This window comes from Caretta caretta, chromosome 1, assembly GCF_965140235.1.
Source record: "Caretta caretta isolate rCarCar2 chromosome 1, rCarCar1.hap1, whole genome shotgun sequence".
NCBI lineage: Eukaryota > Metazoa > Chordata > Testudines > Cheloniidae > Caretta > Caretta caretta.
Genome location: NC_134206.1, coordinates 10,484,042 through 10,496,615, shown reverse-complemented (window position 1 = coordinate 10,496,615; position 12,574 = coordinate 10,484,042). Strand labels below are relative to the sequence as shown.

At 45.3% G+C, this 12,574-nt stretch overlaps 1 protein-coding gene across 1 annotated transcript in view; it reads left to right on the top strand.

Moving 5' to 3' along the window:
- LOC125631701 (disintegrin and metalloproteinase domain-containing protein 20-like) overlaps nt 1–12,574 on the top strand; it is a 174,285-nt gene that overhangs the window by 132,374 nt on the left and 29,337 nt on the right. The window contains exons 16-17 of the mRNA XM_048838772.2: nt 4,376–4,559; nt 12,282–12,359. Coding sequence (XP_048694729.2) covers nt 4,376–4,559; nt 12,282–12,359 — 262 coding nt within the window. The remainder of the gene's footprint in view (nt 1–4,375; nt 4,560–12,281; nt 12,360–12,574) is intronic.

Genomic DNA, 12,574 nt, shown 5'->3' with positions numbered 1-12,574 from the left:
TGATCATAAGGCTGATTGAGGCTAATCAAGGATGATCCAGGGAACAAAGGCTCAAGCAGTGCCCAAACACACAATCTCAACTGATCCTGTAACTTTAAGTAACCTGAAAGAGAGAAAAACAAGCAGTCAAAATCATTAACCTCAAGATTAGTAGTCCTGAACTGTCCGTGGGGTGCTCTTCTCTTAAGTTAACAAGAGGTATTATTTCCACAAATTACTGTGAGTCCAGAAAACAAGACTGCTAGTATAAATGGGTATAGAAAGGCAATGAAGGGGTGACCTACCACCTTCTCTCTCACAAGGATCTGTGTTGGCAGTTTAGTTTAATAAGAAGTCAAACTTTAATGAAAGTCTGTTTCATCAACACAGAGCCCATTTGGGCTCCTTTCTTGGGGTAAGTATCCAAAAACAAACTTAAACAGAATTTCCCCAGTCACTTACAGAATCCCAAAAATCTATCCCAGGTTATGCCTCTTACCTCAGAGCCTTGGCAAATGAGAGAGGTTCCTTCCCAGGATCTCTTATCTGTTTGACTCTGAGAAACTGCAATCTGTCCTTCCTCCCTCCCAAAGGGCTGCTTCAGCTCCCTTATAGGGAATCAGCTGCTTGGGGTTCCTTCCTGTGCCAGGTGTGTCTGGTTGAGTCATTTAGCAAGACTGCTCCAGGCTTCAAGTCTCCTCATATTGGATTCTTCAGGTCTCCTGCAGGGCAGCTCTCTCGCTCTCTCTCACTCCTTTTCTTTCTCACAATGGGCCAAAGAACTTTGTTTCAGGATAGGTGAGTTCTGTTGATTATCAGGAATAACCATTTTTATGTGCCAGCAATGCCCCTCTGCCATTTACATTGGTCAAACTGGACAGTCTCTACGTAAAAGAATAAATGGACACAAATCAGATGTCAAGAATTATAACATTCATAAACCAGTCGGAGACACTTCAATCTCTCTGGTCACGCAATCACAGACATGAAGGTCGCTATCTTAAAACAAAAAACTTCAAATCCAGACTCCAGCGAGAAACTGCTGAATTGGAATTCATTTGCAAATTGGATACTATTAATTTAGGCTTAAATAGAGACTGGGAGTGGCTAAGTCATTATGCAAGGTAGCCTATTTCCCCTTGTTTTTTCCTACCCCCCCCCCCCAGACGTTCTGGTTAAACTTGGATTTAAACTTGGAGAGTGGTCAGTTTGGATGAGCTATTGCCAGCAGGAGAGTGAGTTTGTGTGTGCATGTGTCCCCGGGGAAGAAGGAAAAAAAAAAAAGGGGGGGGGGGTGAGAGCCTGGATTTGTGCTGGACATGGCCCACCTTGATTACCATGCACATTGTAGGGAGAGTGGTCACTTTGGATGAGCTATTACCAGCAGGAGAGTGAGTTTGTGTGTGTGTATGGGGGTGGGGGGGTGAGAGCCTGGATTTGTGCTGGACATGGCCCACCTTGATGATCACTTTAGGTAAGCTATTACCAGCAGGACAGTGGGGTGGGAGGAGGTATTGTTTCATGATCTCTGTGTGTATATAATGTTTGCTGCAGTTTCCACGGTATGCATCCGATGAAGTGAGCTGTAGCTCACGAAAGCTCATGCTCAAATAAATCGGTTAGTCTCTAAGGTGCCACAAGTACCTGCCACTTCTAGAGCAGTCTCATGCCCCCACACCCCTCAGCAGCAGGAGTTTGGGTAAGGGGCGGTTGGGGGGCAGGGCCTAGAAGGGTGACAGGAACTCCCCTCCCTCAACTCCTAGCTCCTAGCTAGGCTTCTCCTAGCCTCTGCCCACAGGCACTACCCCCGCAGCTCCCACTGGCCACAGTTCCCAGCTAATGGGAGCTACAGAACCGTGGCTTGGGGCGGAGCGGAGGCAGCACATGGAGCTAGGACAAGGGTGGGCAAAATATGGCCCACGGGCTGGATTCAGCCCCTCAGGGCTTTGGATCTGGCCCGCAGGGTTGCCACCCCCATGGTGCTGCTCCCGGATGTCCAGCACCAGTCCCTGTGGCCCCTGGTTGGTGGTGCAGAGGGCTCTGTGCGCTGCCCTCGCCTGCAGGCACCACCCCCAGTAGCTCCCATTGGCTGGGAATGGGGAACTGCAGCCAATGGGAGCTTCAGGGGAGGTGCACGCAGAGCCCTCTGCCCCCCCAGGAGCCGCAGGGACATGGTGCTGTCTGCTTCTGGGAGCAGCATGGGGCCAGGGCAAACAGGCAGGGAGCCTGCCCTGGAACCTGTGCACGCCACTGTCACCCCGGAGCTGCTCCAGGTAAATGGTGCCAGGCTGCAGCCCAACCCCCTCCTGCACCCCACACCCCAACTCTCTGCCCTGAGCCCCCTGCCTGCATCCCAGCCCCCTTCTGCACCTCTACTGCACCCCAACCCCTTGCCCTGAGCTCCTTCCTGCACACTGCACTCCCTCCCACATCCCAATCTCCTGCCCCAGCCCTGCATGCAATTTCCGTAACCAGATGTGGCCCTGGGGCCACAAAGTTTGCACACCCCTGAGCTAGGAGCTGGGGTCATTGCTTCCCAGGAGCTGGGAAGGGAGCCTACCCCTGCCCTGCCAACCCCCCTCCCCAGCACCCACTGTGCCCCCTGGGCTGCCCTCCCAAGCCACCCCCACCCCAAGTTTTAGTCAGGGCGCATAGTAAGTCATGCACAGGTCACGGGCCGTGAATTTTTTGTTTACTGCCCGTGACATGTCTATGACTAAAACATAGCCTTAACCATGATTCCTCAGTAGGTCTGACTGAGTTTGTCTCCTGCAGGTCTTTCCTTTGAGAGTTATGACCTTTGGGTAATACAATGACCAGGCAAATGGTGCTGTTGCCACCACCACCTTGTCCTCCTCCACTTCCTGCCAGCAGTAAAGATGAGTGATCTACTATAGTGCACCTTCTCTGAACTATGAGAAGCAGAAAGGGCTGAAGTGCTGGTTTGTAGCAAGCAGAGTCAGGATTCCAGAAGTTGGCTGCTGTCCAAGACTGTAGGCTTTATTTTTTGAAAGACTCTTCAAACTCCTTCCTTTCTTCTGCTTCCTCTGACCAAACACTTCAAATCTGATTCCCCAGCTGGCCACATAGTCCAAAAAGATCATAGAATCATAGAAACGTAGGGCTGGAACGGACCTTGAGAGGTCAGCTAGTCTACACACTCATGTTGATGCCGGGCCAAGTAAACCTAGACCATCCCTGAAAGGTGTTTGTGTAACTTGTTCTTAAAGGCCTTCAATGACAGGGAATCTACAACCTTCCTTGGAAGCTTGTTCCAGTGCTTAACTATCCTTATAGTTTGTTTTTTGTAATAGCTAACCTTAATCTCCCTTGCTGCAGAGTAAGCCCCTTACTACTTGTCTTGCCTTCAGTGGACAAGGAGAACAGTGGATCACTGTCCTATTTATAACAGCCCTTAACATTTTGGAAGACTTTTTTTCAGGTCCCCCACCCATCCGACCCCCAGTCTTCTTTCATTTTGTTATCTTTTAGTTTGCGAGAGACAGTGGGAATTGCAGTCTATGATATAGGTGGTTTGCAACAGCTCACGTGACTGAATAGGCCTATCATAGATTTCCATGATCTTTGGCAGTTATTGCAAATGTATGTATCTTGTTTGGGAGCTGTTCTTCTCTTCTCAGCACTCTTCTCATACCCTACTTTAACCTATCAGCATAAGTCAGCTTTTTAAAAACCTTTTATCATTTTTATTTTTGTCCTCAGGACTCTTCAATTTGTCTCTTTTTTTAAAGTATGACTTCCAAAACTGGACACATACTCTAGGCAAGGCCTCACCAAGTCAAGCGGAAGAATTAACCCCATGTCTTAAATACAACTCTTGTTAATACACCACAGAATATTAGCCTTTTTCACACTGCATTATATTGTTTCCTACCACAGTGATTTGATCCCTCAGATTTGAAACAGGACAACAATGATAGAGCCAGTGAGAATTCCAATAGAAATGAGAAAACTACTCGTTTTCACCTGTACATACCAGAGCACTTTACAGAGGAGGGTAGTAGGGCTGGTGATAGAACAGTAGACTTACAGTATAGAATCAAAATTCAGGACACAAACTCAATTCTTTATTCCTCGGCATCAGGCCAGGAGTACTGCAGAAGCAGCCTTTCACACTGCTGTGCTGTCACCTCTCCACCTTGCTGCTGCAACATTGAGCTCCTGTTTGCCATGAAGGGCTGTGTTCAGTTCAGAATGATCCGTAATTGTGCTGGAACATTAGTGGGGTTAACAAGTCACGCAGAGAATGGGTGTCGGAAAAGATTTATGGGAGAGACTTGTCTTCTTCCATAGTAAGACATACCACAAATATCCCACAGAGTTCTTTAAATCTTGTATAAATTTTTAAGCAACTTTGTTCTTTTTTTTCTTTCAGTGATGTCTTGTGTGGAAGACTGCAGTGTGTTAATGTGAAAAAAATACCTCAGATGAAAAGTCTTGGGTCCGTAGTTCAAACCCCAGTTGATGATATCTTGTGTTGGGGTACAGAATTTCATGCTGGGAGAGACACGGTGGATGTTGGCTCAGTGGGAGATGGCACAGCATGTGGTGATAACAAGGTACTGTAGTAAGTATAGTTAGATTTGTGAATAGGGTGGAACAGAGATTAAATGGAGAGGAAGGCCTTGAACATCTCTTCCCCACTCCAGATTTCCTTCCCTTCTTTTACTTGAAAAATCTTAGCGATCCCTGTAAGGGCAGCCTGTTCTCACCCACAAGCAGCTGAAGAAGACCAGCCTTAAGCTTAACTCTCTTTACAAGGATCAGGAGATGTTCTATTCCCTTTTGTGTGGTGGATGGAGAAATGGTGAGTAGGGGCCAGTGTCGCAGTCCTGAGGTTCTCTGCGCTTTTGAACATTCCACCTCAGGGCCTAAATACCTTTACAAATCTGTCCCTAGATGTCGTCTTCCCTCCTGAAGTTGCTAAACTATCTAAATCCATCATCATTTGCTCAGTATATACCAGAGCATGACTAAAAAGACAATACCGTTCAGGAAGAATGTTTTTACAAAAAAGTTGATCTTGCAACATGGTCTGAGTATAGTTAGACTTGAATTAAGCCTTCTCCGCCTGGGTATCCATCTGGGTTTGAACTACAAATCTAGATACAAAATCCTCAGGTGTTAAAATAGTGGTTAAAACATCTGGGGTCTATTTCAGGGGCAGGCAAACTATGGCCCGTGGGCCACATCCGGCCCATCAAACCATTTAAGCAGGCCCCCAGCTCCCACCGGTGAGCAGGGTCGGAGTTTGCCCCACTTTGGCACTCCAGCTGGGGAGTGGGGTCGAGGGCTTGCCCTGCTCCGCACGGCTCCCAGGAAGCAACCAGCATGACCTCCCTCCGGCTCAAACCCTCACCCTCCCGGCTCCTCTGTAGAACACAGAGGCAAGGCGAAGTGGCTCTGCGCACCGCCTCGTCAGCAGGCACCACCCCCACAGCTCCCATTTGCCACAGTTCCTGGCCAATGGGAGCTGTACAGGTGGTGCCTGCGGCCGGGGCGGTGTCAGAGCTGCCTGGCTGCGCCTCTGAGCCAGAGGGGGGATGTGCTTCCGGGAGCTGCTTGCATAAGTGCTGCCTGAAACCTGCACCCCTGAGCCCCCTCCCACCCCATGATCATCCAATCCCCTGCCACAGCCCTGATATCCCTCCTGCCCTCCGAATAAGGTAAGCCTAACTTCAGTACCAGGCAAACTGGTTGAAACTATAGTAAAGAACAGAATTATCAGACACAGAGATGAACACAATTTTGTGGGGAAGAGTCAACACCCCTTTTGTAAAGGGAAATCATGCCTCACCAATCTATTAGAATTATTTGAGGTCAACAAACATATGGACAAGGATACAGTGGATATATTGTATTGGGACTTTCAGTAAGCCTTTGACAAGGTACCTCGCCAAAGGCACTTAAGCAAAGTAAGGAGTCATGGGGTAACAGGGAAAAATCTCTCATGGATCAGTAACTAGTTAAAAGACAGGAAACAAGGGTAAGAATAAATTGTCAGTTTGCTACTTACCTGTCTCCATTCTGCAATGTTCCCCAGAGAGCTGTACTGGGACCAGTGCTGTTCAACATATTCATAAATGATCTGGAAAAGGGAGTATATATTGCAATGAAGACAGGTGCAAAGAATTCATTTAGCTTCTCCGCAATGGCCTTATCTTCCTTGAGTATTCTTTTAGCAATTCGATCATCCAGTGGCTCCACTGACTGTTTGGCAGGCTTCTTGCTTCTGATGCACCTTTTTTTTTTTTTTTGCTATATAGTTTTTGAGTCTTTTGCTAGTTACTCTTCAAATTCTTTTCTGGCCTACCTAATTATATTTTTACACTTGTCGTGCTAGAGCTTATGCTCTTCTCTATTGTACTCAGCAAGATTTGACTTCCAATTTTTAAATGATGCCTTTTAGCCTCTAACCAACTTTTTTACTCTCCTCGTTTTAGTCATGGTGGCATTTTTTATCCTTACTACTTTTTTTTAATTTGGGGTATGCATTTAATTGGAGCCTCTATTATATTGTTTTTAGAAAGTTTCCTTGAAGCTTGCAGACATTTCACTCTTGTGACTGTTCCTTTTAATTTCCATTTAACTAGCTTCCTCATTTTTGTGTACTTCCCCTTTTTGAAGTTAAGAACCACAGTGGTGGGTTTCTTTTGGTTCCTCTCCCCCCATCAGGATGTTAAATTTAATTACATTATGCTCACTATTACCAAACATTTCAACTGTATTAACCTCTTGGACCAGATGCTGTGCGCCACTTAAGACTAAATCAAGAATTGCCTCTCCCCTCATGGGTTCTGGGACTAGCTGCTCCAAGAAGCAGTCATTAATGGGGTCTAGAAAGTTTCTCTCTGCATCATGTCCTGAAGTGACAAGCTCCCAGTCAGTGTGGGGATAGTTCAAATCCTCCATTACTACAAAATTTTCTATTTTTTATAGCCTCAATTTCTAGGAGCATTTCACCATCACCATCCTGGTCAGGTAGTTGGTAGTATATTTTTACCACTGTACTCTTATTATTCAAACATTGATTGCTGCCATTCTACCAAGTTTCTGTGATGCCTATTATATCAATATCCTCATTTAATACTAGGCACTCAAGTTCACCCATCTTAGTATTTGGATTTCTAGCATTTGTATACAAGCACTTTTTTAAAATTTGTCATTTTTTAGTTGTTTATGTGATGTAATTGAATGGGACTTTTTTCATCTGACTGTTTCACTTCAGTTCCTACTGTTAGATGTTGATACATGTTTGGCTGTGTGCGTGTTCCCTCTGTGTGCTGTCCCAGCCCTGTGCAGACAGCTGGCATAGCAGAACTCAAGCAAACTGCCCAATGATCACAAGATCCGTTAAGGAATGAAGGCACCCAGCCAGGTTTATTGTTGACAAAGCATGGTACTAGTATCCTGCAGACTCTACTGGACCACTATATATATATATATATATATATATATATATATATATATATATATATATATACACACCCATAAAAATGGACCAGCTCAGTGAACTGAGGGACTTTCCATTCCTCCCTAGGCCAGACAAAGATACTCACTCTGAGATACATCTTTATACCCGATACAAACAAATTAATACTGCCCCTCTGACATAGTTACTGCCCCCTGATGTGGCTAGTTCTCACTCATTGCCTTGTACATGTTGGTTTGATCAAAACATCTCTATTCAGTACTGTCATCCTGACCTTATCTTTTAGGAGGGGTCAGTATGTTCCTGTTCTACTTGGGGAGTGTTTTTGTACCATCCTTCATATAGGGATGTTCTGGTACCACTTGATATCGGGATGTGTTTGCGTATTTACTCTGTGACTAGCACTTCGTAGGAATGTGTATTTCTGCAATATCAGCCCTGTTCTTGCCAGATTCTGTGAGCCTCATACCAGGCCTCTAATATCAGGGCTTATGATCTCAGGCTGTCTTCCTATTACACCTACCTGTACTTTATCAACATCCATCCTCTCCTCTTCACTAGGATGTAGAGAATCCCCATTAATAGATCCTCAATTATGGGATGTCTTTGTCTGTACTGTGTGCTCCTCTGAACCTGTCGGCTTTACCCCCAGTCCCTAGTTTAAAAGCTCCTCTAACACCTTGATAATTTTAAATGCCAGTAATTCAGATCAGTTTTGGTTTAGATGGTGCCCATCTTTTCTGGATAGGCCTCCCTTTCCCCAAAGATTCCCTAGTTCCTAATAAACCTAAACCCCTGCTCCCTATACCATCATCTGCATGCATCCGATGAAGTGAGCTGTAGCTCACGAAAGCTTATGCTCAAATAAATTTGTTCGTCTCTAAGGTGCCACAAGTCCTCCTTTTCTTTTTGCAGATACAGACTAATGCGGCTGCTACTTTGAAACCTGTCATCCATGTATTGACACCCTTCCATTCTGCCTGTGTAACTGATCCTGCATGTGGAACTGGAAGCATTTCAGAGAATGCTACCATGGAGATCCTGGACTTCAGTCTCATACCTAGCATCCTAAATGTGACCTCCAGGCCCTCTTTCCTCATTTCCATATGTTATTAATACTTAAATGTACCAGGACCACCAGCTCCTCCCCAGCACTATACATAAGTCTGTCTAGATGTCTTGAGAAATCCAGTCTTCACACCCAGCGGGCAATTCACCGTATGGTTCTCCCAGACATCACAAAGCCAACTATCTGTTTCTAATGATTGAATCCCCCATTATTATTACCTGTCTCTTCCTAATAACTGAGATTCCCTCCCAAGAGGTATCCTCAGTGCTAGAGGATACCATGATATGAAAGGAGGGTCCCAACTATGGGATCATTTCCCTCTGCTCCAGTTTGATGTTCTCCTTCCCCAAGACTTTCTTCCTCCTCAGCAGCACAGAGGCTGTCAGACTGGAGCTGGGATCACTCGACAGTGTCCCAGAAAGTCTCATCTGTGTACTACTGTCTCCCTGAACTCCTCCAGTTTAAGCACTCTGGTTTCAGGAGCTTGTACTCAGTCTCTGAGGGCCATGAGACATTGGCCACCTCTCCCCATCTTCACCTGGCCGTGAAAGGTGGTATCACTTCTGCATGAAGAGTTGGGGAACTAAGGGTGTTATGGGACATGCACCCCACAATGGCCAAGCAAGAGCTGGGTGGGACCAGATGGGCCTAAGCTACTAACTAGGCTACAAGCAAGAGTTAATTGATGAGGAACAGGCTCACTTGGACAGGAGAGGTGGGGCTTCTAGAAAGCCAAGTAGCTGGCTAGAGAGGGGCATGGCAGCTAGGGAAGGGCAGTCACCCCCTGGAAAGAGAAGTGTTTGTGGCTGCAGGCTGGCAAGCTGCACAGACTTCCTGAGAGGAGGGAAGACGGCAAACCCAGAGGCGGGGAGCCAGTTAGGTAGGAAAAAGCTCAGGGAAACAGCAGCAAGGTCACAGCCAGTACAGGTCTAGGCTGCATGCTATAGGGTATAGAGGGTGGACTTGGGTACCCCTACCGGACACTGGGTAGTGGTTTGGAGCACTGAAGATGCCTGCCAGACAGCTCATCCATAAAGATTGTGATTTTTTCCCCAGAAGGGGAAGGACTTAGTAACCTGGATGGAGTACCAAGCCACGGACCTGAAGCGGCAGCACCGAGAGCGAGAAAGGCCACATAAGGAGAGAAGACGTGTGGAGAGACCGCTGAAGAGGATGCAACTGAGAGACTGAGCTAATCTCCAGAGCGACGAGCAGGAGGTGCCATGAGCAGAGAGGGAACCCTGTCACTGGGGGGCTTTAATTGCAGTCCCTCCCAGTACAGTATTCTTCAGGAAGAAAGGTTCATGACAACCATATCCCAAGTTTCTCCCAAATGTATTTTCTGAATTCTATATTAACCAGATTATTCAGTTTCCAGTCTCCTTTCCTGAAATCACACCAGACCAGGGAGGAAATTGTTCTCTACACTTTGGATGTCAGAAGGGCATTAGCCTTTTGTCTGGACAAAACTGAACCCTTTTGAAAGACTCCCAAACTGTTTTGTTTCATTTACAGACAGATTCAGGGAATCCACGGTGTCCGTTCAAAGACTCTCTCAAGGTGGATCTCTTCTGAGGTATTAGCACATTCTACAAGATCCCAGTCTACTTCTCTAGCACTCTTGAACAATGTTCTAGTGGCTGAAATTTGTAGAGCACCAGCCAACACTATGCCTTGATTCACACAGCCAGATCACATGCTGCGATTGGCAACTAAGTTGTGTCCTCAGTGTTGGACTCCAATCCAAAGCTCTTTCCAGGGATAGTGCTCAGGAATCTGTAAATTCAAGCATCCTCAGGCACACTTCTGAAAGGAGTGGTTACTACCTTGTGCAGTAACTGCAGTTCTTTCAGATGTGTTTCCCTATGGATGCTCCATTCTCCTCCTTCCTTCACCTTTGCTTCAGAGTTTCATCTTGTTGGACTTCATGGTAGAAAAGGAACTGAGGGAAGTTCACTAGCACAGCTCTGTATATCCTCAGTACAGGGCACGAAGAAGTCTGGAATGCATGAGTGGGCCAAATGGGTACTGCTACCGAATATCTCCAATCAAAGGCACAGTTACCATACAAAGCGAGTGACCTCTCCTTCTGCACAGTGTCTTTAACTTCTGAACTGGTAACTTTTCTCCCCAACAGCATCAAATAAAATCTGTATTTTGATGCCGGATCCACCCTTTTTCCTCTCATTTCAGTTTACCACCATCATCCTAGGAATTTCAGGTTGATGCCCCATCTGATCCAGTTGTTACTCAGCTCTTTACTCTCTCCTCCCTATATGATTTTCAACTATGCATCCATTTATAAATAGGGCCCTACCAAATTAACAGCCATGAAAAATGTGTCACGGACCGTGAAATCTGGTCTTGTGTGCTTTTACCCTATACTATACCAATTTCATGGGAGAGACCAGAGCTTCTCAAATTGGGGGACCTGACCCAAAAGGAAGTTGCAGGGGGGGTCACAAGGTTATTTTAGGGAGGATCCTTACTTCTGCACTGCCTTCAGAGCTGTGAGGCCAGAGAGCTGTGACTGCTGACTGAGGGCCCAGCTCTTCAGGCAGCAGCGCAGAAGTAAGGATGGCAATACAATACTGTGCCATCCTTACTTCTGCACTGCTGCTGGCAGCAACTCTGCCTTGACGGATGGGCTCAAGGCCAGCAGCCGCTACTCTCTGGCCATCCAGCTCTGAAGGCAGCACAGCCGCCTGCAGAAGTAAGGATAGCAGTACAACAACCACCACTACAATAACCTTGCAAACTGCCCCCCGCCAACTCCTTTATGGGTCAGGACCCCTATAATTACAAAAACATGAAATTTCACATTTAAATAGCTGAAATCATGAAATTTACTATTTTAAAACTTTTATGACTCTGAAATTGACCAAAGTGGATCATGAATTTGGTAGGGTCCTATTTATAAAGCATAAATCATAATCATAAATGTCCATTTGATACTCTAGATGCTGTCTTGAGCAGCTGCTCATTGGAAATCTCCCCAGCAGGAATTTTCCTTAATTCTTCAAAAGGCATAGGATATAAAATGACAGACTAGTTTTCTATCAAGTTTTCTAATGCTGGAAATACTGGCCAAAAATGATTAAATCTGACCAGGTGACAGGGTAACAGGTGAAGGTAAGGAATTTTAAATGCAATGCAATGAATAAAGGATGAGCCAGTAAAGGAATACAAAGGAGGAGGAGGGTTATATGGTCAGAAAATTGAGCTAGGATGATATTTTTTGAATCGATGGGGAGCAATGGGGACATGCTAGAAAAAAGGATGTTGCAGTAGTCAAGAGGCTGTGGATGACTTTTAGCTGTTACCATGTATGGCTGCTCCTTAACTCAATTGATATATTCATCCAGCATTACTCTCTTAACTTGGCAGCTGATGCCTGTTTCAAGAAAGCAGTAGTGCAAGGCTTTACACTAAAAATACTTAAAGGAGAAGTTCTATTTGCCAGAAACTGACTCTTTGAGTAGAATGCCCACATAGTTCCACCCTTGTCACTTCTTCAGAGTCTCTGATATGGATTCTGAAGAAGTGGAGGTAACTCTGTTCTGCAAATGAGCACATGCATGACCTTAATGCTTCCTATTTTCTAGAGGGTTTTGACTGTGGTGCCAAGATCACACTGCTAAGAAAATCTGAAAAGTTATTTACCATTAACGTTTCTTTTTGACCTATAGTGTGGTTTCCACATTGAATAACCAGTCAGAATACAGGCTTTCCTAGTGCCATTCTATTATCTAATGTATATTTATTTCTGAACTTTTACAGATATGTATAAACAGGACATGTGTCAATATAAAAACTCTGGATTACGATTGTAATGACACAAAATGCAATAACAGAGGGGTAAGTAGTAAAGATTTTAACATTCTCTGAATTTCAGAGTATAATATGTAGAACACTGAACTTAGTCTCTTAGCAGTGATGCTTCACATTAGACTTAAGATTATTTTAGTCAGACAAGATCTTGAAAAGCAGTAATTAAATTATTTTGAAGGCAGAATCTTATCAACTATACATCATTTGATAAAAAGCCACATATGACACATGATACAGTTAGA